The sequence below is a fragment of the Mastacembelus armatus genome, chromosome 4 (genome assembly GCF_900324485.2).
Source record: "Mastacembelus armatus chromosome 4, fMasArm1.2, whole genome shotgun sequence".
Taxonomy (NCBI): Eukaryota; Metazoa; Chordata; class Actinopteri; order Synbranchiformes; family Mastacembelidae; genus Mastacembelus; species Mastacembelus armatus.
In genome coordinates, this window is record NC_046636.1 from 5385584 (window position 1) to 5398654 (window position 13071).

The 13071-nt window shown below is 38.1% G+C and overlaps 2 protein-coding genes across 2 annotated transcripts; one reads left to right on the forward strand and one right to left on the reverse strand.

The window, feature by feature from the left end:
• The first annotated feature begins 6803 nt into the window (after positions 1-6803).
• ebna1bp2 (EBNA1 binding protein 2) lies at positions 6804-11318 on the forward strand. Its single transcript, XM_026323794.2, has 9 exons — positions 6804-6899; positions 7332-7415; positions 8828-9000; positions 9231-9354; positions 9551-9640; positions 9789-9864; positions 10046-10136; positions 10213-10384; positions 10501-11318. The coding sequence occupies exons 1-9, from the start codon at positions 6804-6806 to the stop codon at positions 10546-10548; spliced, it is 954 nt and encodes a 317-aa protein (XP_026179579.1). The 3' UTR covers positions 10549-11318.
• Positions 10138-12747, reverse strand: cfap144 (cilia and flagella associated protein 144). The gene is made up of 4 exons (XM_026323795.2): positions 12521-12747; positions 12210-12269; positions 12010-12113; positions 10138-11424 (listed from the first exon to the last, which is right to left on the reverse strand). Exons 1-4 carry the CDS (start codon positions 12639-12641, stop codon positions 11329-11331), a joined length of 381 nt encoding a protein of 126 aa, XP_026179580.1. The 5' UTR covers positions 12642-12747; the 3' UTR covers positions 10138-11328.
• Between the last annotated feature and the right edge of the window lie 324 nt (positions 12748-13071).

Consider the following 13071-nt stretch of genomic DNA (forward strand, 5'->3'; position numbering starts at 1 on the left):
TTTGGTGAAAAGTTGGAACAAGCTTAAGTGAAATGTCTTCTGCACATTCACACTGTGTGTGTGTGTGCAGTGAGATAACTTTTATGACCTTTAAAGCTGCTTAAGATTTTAAAAGTCCCCTGTGTGCATTCTGAGGCCAAACAAACACAGTGAATGTCTGTCCTTCCTATATAAAGTCTGAAACCTGCAGACTACTTACCTGCAGTTTTCTTCCCTGCCTCTGCTGCCACCTGCAGTTTGGTGGAATAATGTGAAGTCATTACATAGATTGTGCATCGTGACACTTATGTGCGCCTGCATCTTCATGCATGTGCTCCACCACAAGCAATGTAAGGACCCACATATGAAAATGTTATTCAGTAGCATCTGTACATGCCAAAAACCCCACTGGATTCCTCTTACTGAATGAATTCCATGTATGAGAAGCCAAGAGAGCAAGTAAGAGAAAAGGGGAATCATAGGATCATCATGCTAACCAACTGAATTAAAGTAATGACACATTTCACTGTTTCTCCTTTTTCCCTCTTTTGTTTTTTATTCCCTGAATTTCTTTTCCATTCTCTGTTGTCCTCCCTTATTTATGATCTGCTTGTTCTTCTATCCTCTCCCTCATCCTCCTTTTTCCCCTCTTTTTGCCTGTTTCTCCTTCCTCTTTCCTTGTCCTGCTCTTCTTCCTTCCTTCCCTCTCTTCTCCCCTCTTTCCTCCTCTTTCAGAGGAAGCTGCTCTACATGCCAGGCCTCTTCCCTCGTCTTCTCATCCAATCTCTAATCAGATCAATTCACTATTCCATTCACAGGGATATAATAAGGTGATTATGCATGGGTGCCGCACTGCTCCTACTCACACATTCAGGCAGCCACACACACACACACACACACACACACACACATACACACACTGCCCCTTTGGAGTTGATAGAAGTTGACGTCGCATTTCCCTTAAAAATTCTGTGGATGTCCTTCGTCAGAAAAAGCTGGCAATCTGGCACTCCCCCTATTAATTTGTCTCTTCACTTCTAATCAGTGTCAGGATATACAAAGGACGGAGAGATAGAGCAATGAGGAAGAAATGGAGGAAGCCAGGAGAAGGGAAAGTCAAGAAACAAGAGAAAGAGGTGCCTCTAAATGTTTTTAGACGTGATTAGAGTCCACCTGGAGACCTCTTTAGTTTAAACCCCTAAAGCTCAACACACAGATGGATGAACAGGGATGAATGACCTTTACAGCTCAGCAGCTGCCCAAGTTTATTCTCCTTTACCAACCTGTAAAATACCCTCATGCTAAAAGCATTCACCCCATTTTGAAAGATTATTTTAATGGTAAATTTGTCTACAGTGCATAGACAAGAATTTCTGAAGTTCAATGCACAGAACAGCTATTTAAAATGATTACACCTATATAGTAGCAAAACACTACTTTGTTTTTTATGTGTTTTGGATCAGACCTGAAGAATATTCAGGAGACAGTTTGGACTGTTTTCCCATACCGAACTGCATCAGCAGAGCCATCTTCTCAGGATGTCTGGTGTGAAGGGCTCTCTCCAGGTCAACCACAGTATCTGTTTGGTTACTTCAATGTTTAGGGTCACCCAACCTTTACTGGGCTCTGGCTCTGACATCACCTTGTAAGGTAATTTGATAAATCTGGGAATTCATGTTCTATGTAGAGCTGCATGTTCTTCCGAAATAATTCAACCTTAGTTTGATTAGTTCACAAAATATTTCGCCTCCTTTGGGGTCCTGCCATGGACAACATGAACCTTGCAGCCATGGTGCAATGACTTGTGTCTTAGTATTTAAAACAGATTCCTTTTTGTAACTTAGATGCATTTATACCAATGACTCTCAATGATTCATACACAAACAGGTAATTCCAAAGGGTTTACTGTTTGTTACTTGCCAATGCACTTTAATTTAACATGGTACATGGTGCATGGCTGAACAGAGCACTGGGTGACCTACTGGGAACACATAAACAATTTAATTATACATGACCAGCAGGCCAATTATACCCAAACTAAAGCAGTCATCAGTCACCTTAGTTTGATAGAGGTTTCTGGCAGCATTACAATGTTTGGCTGTGGAAGACCAAGGCAGAGAAACACATAGTAATGGTGGTCAGAAAAAACAAGAAACAAACAAGAATATAAGCGGAAACTCAGTATTGAGACACAGAGGGGGGTGTTATTTAACACTTAATTCAGTCTGTGTCCTAACTCGGTGATCCATCAGGACACTGTAATGCAACTATGCAATTTTCACTTCACTTAGACAAGGAGAAAGTGGGTGATGGGAGGGGAGTGAGTAAAGGAAGTCACAGAGAAGTGCTGATACATAAAATGCCTCTGTTGGGCTATAGAACACCTGGCCATATGGGGGAATAACACACTGATTGGCTGGAGAGTCGAACACTCACATCAAAGCAAGCCATGCAGACTAATGAAGCCTATTAATTCTCACTCTCTGTAGGTACGTTAGGGCTCATATAAAGCAATAAATGAAAACAATATGTGCAATGCCACAGAATTCAAGCTGTAATATTAAGCGCAAGGGAGGAAAGAATCAAAAGCACTTAAGTGGAGAGATCAAGTTTAGAAAATCCATTTCTTGAAACACAATTTTGCCACATGTGTGTGCACATACATACAAATAACATGACAGCAAAGTCATCATCAGCAAAATTTCAAATTGACAGTTTGCATGTTGGAGTGAAACACTGGACCATTCCAGCCTCAGGGGGATGCTACTGGTCTGAAGGAGTTTTTATCTTGACAAACCACAGAACATATTGGCTTTCTTATCAGAGCAAAGTGGTTCTTTTTGTATGTACACATTGTATGCAACTTAATAGTGGTCATTTTGCACCACTATCGTCTTTTTTAAAATTTCCATTATTGATCTAAAAGGTCTTTTATCACCCCCAGCTTCAGTAGAATAGTACACCATGTGCATACAAACAGACAACTGCTCACAGACGTCTCATACCAAACACAACCATACCAAACTCTACTCATTCTCTAAAGCATACCCTTTAAATGTAGCTTAAACTGACATGTAAATAAAAGGTCATAAGACAACATCTCATTTCTCTTACACAGAATTTTACCTTTTCTCTTTTCATGTCATTCTTGGATGTTTCACAAAGAATACACAAAGAGTCCCATATACTGTTATACCATAAAAGGTTTTCAGTATGCTATTACATTATATATTTTGAGGTGAGAGGAGAAGACTGGTAGTGTAGGGCAGCAAAGGCACAACAAATATCTTTTTTTTACAAATCTTGGGGCTGGTTCCTAATAAGAAGGATTTTTCCATAGAATATAGTCCAATATAACATTGTCTATGAAGTGCAAACGGATTTTACAGTCAGGGAAGCTGCTGGAAATGCTGAAAAGAAGACCATCTGGAAAACCCCTGATAAAAAAGGTCCTGCCTCTGGTGATTTGAAGTCAATACATAAATTGTTTTTTAAAATAATTTTAAGAATTATATGAATATATATTGACTATTGCTTTCCCCCACTGCTCACTATTTTCTTCTATTCTATACCATAATAAAATTTTTAAAGATATGACTTTGAGTGTTGGTACTTTATGTTAAGACAGTGGGGGTTTCTAGGGTGAACAGTTGGCAATTTGATAACAGAGACGTAACCATAGTTTATCTTATTGTTTCTGATCACTCACCTTCATTCAGATGGTGACATAGGGATAACAGAGAAATCGAGCTTGGTACTACAACAACTTAGTAAATCTGCAAGAGAGCACTTTTTATTCCCTCCATCATATGAAAAAGTAAAATAATTATGGCAACAACCATTTAATGGGGTAATAAGATTTAAATGACATAAGACAGGACAGATCAGGACAGAATGACCTAAAATAGCATTTCCCAGTAATTTATCCAGGTTATTGTTTACTGCCACATCTCCTGACTGAGTGCCATAGATGCTAAACCACTCATTCAACTTGGGCCCAGACATTCACAACTGTGTTCTTTTTCTACCCCAGACTCCAGCAGCCAGGAATAACACTAAGAGAGGAGCTTGACAGAGGGAACCCAACTTATTTTCAATCTGCTGTCAGGAAGCAGTCTGTTGCTCTGAGATAGAGAGTGACAGTAAGATGTGAATTCAATAGACTGTATTTCTGTCTGGCTCAAGTGATTATAATGACAGAAATGGAAATTATGGCATTTTTCCTTTTGAAGACAACTCAGACTGGGGATCTAACAATGCAGAGAATGGAGGAATAAAGGGTGGTGAAGTACAAATCGTAAATATCGATTTCCATTAGAATGAAAAGAATGTCACTCTCAGGGGGATCAGACAGCTTCTGCTTTAAGGACTAGGAGGATAAGCCAGTGAAAAAGACTGATGGCATCTCAAATGAACAGTGGCAGCCATCGCAGCGATCCATTCTCTCTGTCCTGTCACTATCTAGTATTAGTGTTAGCGTTACTTCTCCAGCCGTTTAAGCTCTAAAATGAAAAGAATTTGCATGATGTAACACCAAACTAAATGTCTTTGACATGCTGAAGCGAGGTGAAAAGAATATTTTCTGTTTGGAAGTAAGTAAAAAAAACAAACATATTTTCATGCCAATTCTCCTTGATTTATTTAATTCAAGTTCTAAACAGTGATCACTCTTTTTAATAAGAAGTATTGATAAGAACTCATTCTAAATAGTAACTACAGGTCTCGCAACTGTCTAGAGGCTCACTTTTTAAAACAAATGCAAAAAAAACAAAAAACAACTTATCAGTGAGAAAACACTATGGTCAAGGTGCTCCTGTCCGATCGCACTAAGGATAATCAAAAAGCAGATGACTCAAACTGATAAAAATCGAAAAGTAGCAGATTGTGGTATATGGAGGAAAAAATGTTACTTGACTGTTAATTCACATAGAAGCTCCAGATATTGTGTCCTCTTCTGTACACTTACAATTTTTAGCATACAGTATACAGGATAATACAATACAGAAACAGAAACCAGCAGTCACAAAGCTCAACACCCTACAAACCCTACAAAAGTTTTCATTTCCAAGCCAGTAAATTACCGACCAGAACACAAACATGATTTGTGTTTTTTTCCTGGGGATGACATGCAATTACGTTTTGACAGGGTCTTTCTTTTTCTCAAAACACTGCTATTTGTCTCACATACACATAGACAACATGTAGAACAATGAAAACTAATTACTGCTCTGATGTCAACTGCTGTTGACTTCTTTTTGTAATTTTTGGTTAGAAGGATGGTGATTACTGAGGACTTGTTACTGTATATAGCTGAAATAAAAGTATGCAGATTCATTTGCCATCGACTGAATTGTATATTTGCTCAACACAAAGTACACAGTAGTATTAGTGTTCTCTAATTACAAATGTCAAAACCCCAACTGCCTTAAATATAATTTTAAATCTTAAGTGATCTCTTGTAATTGTGCACATTTGCACATGATTTGCTGGTGACTAGATGTACAGAACAATATCACAGTTGACGGCTCCTAATACAGCTCTGTGTAGGGGTGAGGTCCTTGCTTGACTACTTTCAAGTGACATTTAGAGTAAGATCAAGTTACTTTCATGGTCACTGGCCAAGGCACAATAGCATTGAACATGTGCACACTCCACTCACAACTCTAACGTGACTACAAAAGATAAATACACACTGTTTTTAGACAATATAAAAGTGAATGACTGATTATGACTCTTTTTCTTGCCAAAGTACACAGCAAGACAATGCTGCATGTTACTGTACTTGAAGTTTGGAAATTGGGAGCTGATGAAGTTTGCCATCCTTAAATTCCTTCTATGAGAAGCAACAAAATGAAACATAGGGAAATCTGTGTGATGTTAAAATAGAATGATGTCCAACCATCAGTTTGCAGACATTGAAAGCAAACAAACATATAGCCTACACATGCAGAGCAGTCTGCATGTAGAAATAAGTAGTTTAAACATCTGTTAAATCATATGCTATCAAATGAATACCTTTTAGTAATTTATACAGAAGCTTTAGTCAAAGTAGCAAAGATTATTGGACACTCCAGTTTTGATCTCCTGTGTAGGCCAGATCTGTAGTGACGCTGAGTCAACACTGCAGACATTTCTCTCAATCGTGCCATGTCAAAGTGACAGCAATTGACTCGGGCAGAGGACTTTAGAAAAGTCATGTCAGTAGTTTCTTTCTTGATGAGGTGGCAAGTGAAACTCATGAGGCTTCATCTACACAATCACACTCAAAGTTTTAAAGTAGCCAGATTCCTTGAGAGAATCGATTTTATTCTTTGATCTGCACACGCCTCTTGGCAAATGTGACGGTTTGACAGAAGGCTTTGGATGTTCTTTTTCCAAATTGAACCGTACTGATCCTCTGGATCTATCTGTCTATCTGCCTGTCTGTCTGTTTATCTATTCCAGCTTATGGATGACTGTTGATTAAATGTTAGAACCTGATCATTGCAGTCTCCTGCATGGCAGAACCCCCAAGAGGATTTTCTTGACATTAAAGGGAGATTTTTGTTAAATCAAATGTAAGACAATGGTGATGTAACATTAAAAAAGTATTTGGTCAAGGTATAATCCCAGCAGCGTCAACATATTTGCCTGTAATATATTTTTTCTTTTAGCCATGTAGGAACCCTTGATCGTACGTATCCTATCCGCCGGCGGACTCTCTTAGTAGAAACACTAATATCGTCGCTTCCTCTCCACGTGAAACGCTGCGTACATGTGAGGAGCAGCACATTGACATCAGTTTTCTTCACGTTGAAACGCTTCTAGCTCACATCTCACATCTTATGATCATCACCGGCGGATCCATGGAGTCAGTAGAGGAGGACGCGCTGCTCGAGCAGGAATCAGATGAGGAAAACAGTGAATTATCAGACAATGAGGTCAGTTTTCTCCTAACGTGCTAACAGAGGCTAACGTTGGCTAATCATATGTCGTGTTTACAGGAGAACCTAGCTGCTTTCATTAGTGAATAATAGAACAGTAACAATGTCGAACTCTGGCAGACGTGGTTCCTATGTGATGTTAAACGGACCTGCGAGATTACCATGCTTTTATTTTGTTTTATTTGGAGCTAATGCTTTTATTTTGTTTTATTTGGAGCTAATGCTTTTATTTTGTTTTATTTGGAGCTAATGCTTTTATTTTGTTTTATTTGGAGCTAATGCTTTTATTTTGTTTTATTTGGAGCTAATGCTTTTATTTTGTTTTATTTGGAGCTATTGCTGTCGATGTGCTATGAATGTGTTTAGTTGTTGAAATACAAGGTTGGAGAATGAATAACGTTAAATCTGATCTTCCTATATTTTCTTCAGCTCCAAGAAGCCTGGGCCAAAGGGCTTTTGAAACCAGGGATGAACATTTTGGCGAATAAACCCAAGAAGCTTGTCAACAATGTGGTGAGTCAATAATACGAGGCGTGAAATATTAAAATGCTCATCCTGGTGTGGTGAACTGTAATCATATAGGTGGTTAATGCAATCCAAACAAATACTGTTATTTAACATACTTGCACATAGGACTGGGCAATATGCCATGCATCAGTTGATACTGATATATCTGGATATAAACCAAAGCACAATTTCAGTCAAACTTAAAAGGATCCTTTTGACTCCTGACATGAAAAGAGGGTTAATTTTTATTTAAATATTATTTTCTTTTTAAACTTAAAATGGCATAGAACAATATACAACGGTATTTCAAATAAATAGTTACATATAATAAACAAAAATCTTTATTCTGAACAGTCAAAAGCTGTAAGTTACAGAACACATCAACACCTTGCAAATAAATAGAACAAAATCTTATTTTCTATATATTTAACCTATAACTAAAATAATTAAAGCTTTCACATTTTACAGTAGAACATAAACTAAGTTCTTTGGTCACATCCAAATAAATAAGCCAAGTCTGTTGTTGTCCAGCAAATGTCACTCATGTTTTAAGGGACCACCAACACTTGGTTGGGCCAGGGACTGTAAAGTCTTGCATTTTTTTTTCTCTAGAGAATATCACTGCTTTAGGTGGTAACAAAAAAAAAAAAGGTCAGTGGTATTAGCTGTTTTTAGTAGAACATTTGTATATTCTTGTCCAACATACGTCTGTTTTGCAGTGCATCCTACGCTGCTTCTTGTCAGACTTTAAATATCTGAAATATCTCCACACTACTAAAATACTCAGACCCTTGCTCTTAACAGTGCTCTCCTCTTTCTATGTCTGTCAGAGTGTTTTCATTGTTAATGCTGACACACAAGTTGTCGTCAACATTTTCTGCTGTGGTATTTAAATAATCATATGTCGTGTTTACATGTCTTCTCTTTAATCAGGCCCCAGTCCTGATGTACTGGCTTACACAGCGACAGCAGCCCAAACATTAGCCTGTGAGCTGCTGCTGACTGCTCCTCTACATTATTTGCTGTGTACATCAAGCTAACTGACATGCTCTAACTCTCTTCCAGCCACATGATTGGTTCAGCACTGCACTATTTTCATTATCACTGGCTGTTCATGTGTTCTGTCAAAATATTTGGACGAAATAAGTTGTTGGAGCAAAGTTATATCACGAATAGGTGGTAAACGTAAACACATGCTAAACTTGTGCCTCGCTGCTCAGTATTATTTCTGCTGCCTGATTGGCTGGCAGACCTATCTATATCAAATAAAAAATGGCCAAAACTTATCAAGATTGACCTTAATCTTATCGCGATGCAACATAAAATCTAAACATAAAATTTGATATTTGGCACAGCCGTACTTGCCCACTTTACAATAGATATAACACAGTCAATCACACATCCCTGTTGTGATTCAGGAGGGCTTGAAACAGTGCCTTGCTGACTTCCGTAAAGATCTTCCTTGGGTGGAGAGGTTGGACATTACCAACGTACCAGCTGAAGAAATCCTTTCCAAAATTGAAGGGAAAGTCTCAAGTCTGATGAATGGAGAAATCAATGCAGACGACGATTTCCAGAGAGAGATGTCTTTGTAAGTAACCATTTGATTTGACTTGATTCACTGTGTAATGAAAATCTTTCAATCCATTTATATGTGAGTCATCACAAACCTCTTTATTTACAGTGTTGTATGGGACTATGATTTTTCTTTTTTTTTTGTATTTTCATGTCATTTTGATTGCTAATTATTTGACTCTTTTAGATATTTTAGTTCATTAATTTATTGTCTCTAATGTTCTTTTTACATGCATTCATTTGCAGCTATCGTCAAGCTCAGGCTACAGTTTTAGAAGCCCTCCCTCTCCTAAACAAGCATGGCATAGCCACCAAGAGGCCTGATGATTATTTCGCTGAGATGGCCAAGTCAGACCAGCATATGCAGAAGGTGAGCAGCTTCTATAGAAAATTTTCATTACACAATGTGCATTTAACTCATATTTATAGTAACATCTTTTGTGTGCCTTAAACTTTTCACAGTTAATACATAATCTTGACCTCAGACAAATCATTTTTAAAACTTTTTGCATTTTGCTTAAATTCAGATAATTGAAAATATGAAAATGTGTTTTGTTTCTGTTCAGATTAGGAAAAAACTCATCTCAAAGCAGATGATACTGGAGAAGTCAGAGAAGGCCAAGAAATTGCGTGAGCAAAGGAAGTTTGGCAAAAAGGTTGGTCCCTGTTTACATCGGTTTTTATTACTTTATAGAAGTTTTGTAGGTCCAGACTGTTAGATGTTCTTTATGGTTAGACCAGAATCTTTATGGCAGGCTTGAATACACAAAGGCCCCGTTTTCATGAAATTTGATTGTGTGCCAGGTCCAAATAGAAGTGATCCAGAAGAGACAAAAGGAGAAGAAAGCGATGATGTCTGCTGTAAAGAAATATCAGAAAGGTGGGTTCACAGAAGTGTGATTTAATGCCTTCTTTAAAATAATTTTAAATTGTCATAGGAATATTTCGTTTCCTTGTTAATTTGTTGTTGGCTTGTTCTACATTAGGAAAGTGTTCAGCCAGTGTTCATATTTAGATTAAAGTGGCTGAGGTTTAAATTTGCTGCTCATTTCCATTCCTAGGAATGACTGATAAACTAGATTTCCTGGAAGGAGACCAGAAGAAGGGTAAAGAGTCCTCTCAGGGCTCAACAAAAACCTTGAACAAGAGAGGGTAAGATTTTAGCTGTGCACATTTATTTTTAAGATTTCTTTGTAAAAAGCTAAAGATTTTACTGATATTTTTACAGCCCTAATGCCAAGAGAAAATACAAGGATCAGAAGTTTGGCTTTGGGGGCAAGAAAAGTGGAAAGAAGTGGAACACCAAGGAGAGCTACAATGATGTTTCCAGTTTCCGTGCCAAAGTGGCTCATGCAAAGGGGAGCAAAGGAGGGAAGAAAGGCAAAGGAGGAAAACAAAATGTGAGTGGTACTAATGACTCCTGACTGAGTTTATACAAATTTTGTCAAAGGAAATCAAATATAGTTTCTGGGAAAAGACTTAATATATTTCTATATTTCTTCACTTTGACTTTCAGAAGCGCCCAGGCAAGTCTGTACGCAGGAAGATGAAGGCTCGCTCATAAATTAACTGACAGGAGCTGGTCAGTAGACCTGACTTGAACTTGTTTCTGGGCAGGAATTCCCATAGCTGCTCCCCAGTCTTTCCTCACTCCACCTCAGGAGACTTCTACATTTTTTGTACAACATGCCTTCTTATAAATGTGTGTGGATTGATATGGGAGACTCTAGAACCACACACAGAGAGAGAGAGAGAAATGGTCTGCCATATTGCTAATGTACCTATGGACATTGGCTCTGAAGAAATGAGAAGTGGACATAGAGCTACTCAAAAAGTTGTTTTCTCACATGCAGTTTCTCTAAGGCCTGTAAAGACAAATATAATACAAACATTAAGAAAACGCCATGAACAAATTGTTATTGTTTGTGGCCATGATTTTCTGTGTGCCCATCAGAAAAAATAAGATGGTTTTAAAGCAACTTTATGTGATTACACCATACTAGCTACACCAACCTTCCTGCTGGTTAGTTTACACTGGGTATTTGAAGTTTGGTGTTTTATTTTTTCTAATTCATCTCCTTGACTCATTGATTCTTTCACATGACATGACATTTTCTAATATTGAGCAGCTGTCAGTTTTGCCCTTTACCATTCATCAATGAGTGTGTGATTGGTGACTGTGCTTTATATAGATCTGTGCAAATATTTCCAGTGCAAGCGATTTTCTTAGTTTTGCAAAGATAAAACTGCAAAGGGGCAACTTTAGGTCCTGAGACACCAGTATGTTCGTATGATAAACAAATAAAGCTGAACAAAGTGTTCACTTTTCAGAGATCTTCGTTGTCTAATTTGATGTTCGTAGGACAGATTCTCTGTGTTTGGTGACGTCTGTGCTGGACCGGAAGAAATTGAATCGCTCGTCATTGCGGTTTGCTGGGATCTGGAGAACAAAAGAGTGTGTATTAGAATCTAGAGATAAAACAATTTCTGTTTCTTTGGTTCATTTGGATTTAGTTTCTGATACACAAATCAACTTAGAAAACTTTAAAACCTGTAAACCAGTAATGTTTTACAAGTTGCAAATATAATTACTTTTCTGCAATATCAGCTTTGTTGCTTAAAACTTGATTATAGATTGCCAATCTTCACTGTTAAGGCTTTTTCCTGGGTTGCAGTGTTGATAGACAATATATATTACTAAGCATAAAGCTGTGCGTATGGATCCAGTCCAATGCCTAACAAACCCCTAACGGTATGATGTTAATGAAAAACAGAAATCCTTACTCTCATTGTGAGATGAGAGTAGAAAATACTAAAACCTGAAAAGCTAATTTTTTTTCCCGCATTTCACAATTTCTATATGTTCAAACCATCACTTATTGAGAAATTCTTTCTTAATATGTTTCAATAAATAACATTTACTATACTTTCTTTTTATGCATGGAGAGGTTCATAATGCTGCCTAAAGTGTAAATTGCGGTTTGGTTGTTATTTCCATGAGCATGTCAGAGCATGCTGCCCTCACCAGTGGAGCTGACACCCATCCTATCTCCTGACTCTCCGTCAGTGGCATTGTATATTTCTTGGTGGGTTCCTGACGGGCGTCGTGGAAGGTCTTGATGAAGTCAGCTGAGAAAAAAAGTCGACCAGTTACAGAGGAACACCTGATGGTCTTGTCTTGAATTTGTTTCTCTGTAGTTTTCAAGAAAATGCGTATAAACTTACAGTTTTCTGCAACCACCTCTGTTGGTTTCCTGCACATGGGTTTGTCTGGCAGGACATGTACTAAAATGCAGTTGACACAAGAAAATTGTGAGAAAAAGACGACACACAAACTGTCCAGTCTTAGTCCCTTAAACTCTGCCAAAGCTAAAGGTTTTTCTAAGAAAATCATAAGATTCATGCCTCTACTGTTTTGTTTCGTTTGTTTTGTTTTGTTTTGTTTTGCTTTGCCTCTGAGCACACAGTTTTTCCTGCAGATTAACTTTGTACCTAAAGTGCAAAGAAAGTGATGTAGGACGGACTAGTTTCCTTACGTTTTCTGTGCGGATTGATGTTGAACTCCGTGTGAAGTTTCTGGTGTCTTTCCTCTTTCCGGATCGTTTCAACGTGAATTGCGTTTTGATGAACCAAATCCCGTTTCTCGTTTCCTGCCATGTTAAAAGATAAAGTCAGCAGCAGTGATACCGGACAAAATAAATAAAACACCTCGATTAGACAGACTTATCAGCGACGCGCAGGCTTTTAGCAGTGTGTGATTTGTGTGCGCGTTACCTAGCAACAGTAAACACTGGCTCCCGCTGCACGAGCGGGACTTGAACACGCGGTGGCGCAGCACGCACAGGTTTGCACGTCCAGTAGTAATCCTCTCTACTGAACACACCATGAACTACAAAACCCACATAACAGCAAATTCAAACATTAAATATTACCGTATTTCACGAAACAGCACAAAAGGGCCATTGTTCATATTGCTAATGCATTTTTTTTTAGATCTTCCGTAGGTTGAGTGGAGATGGCTGTAAAGTAGAAACATGCTTTAAGGCTGAGATCAAAAACAGATAATGTTGGTTCAGTTTTTCTCTCC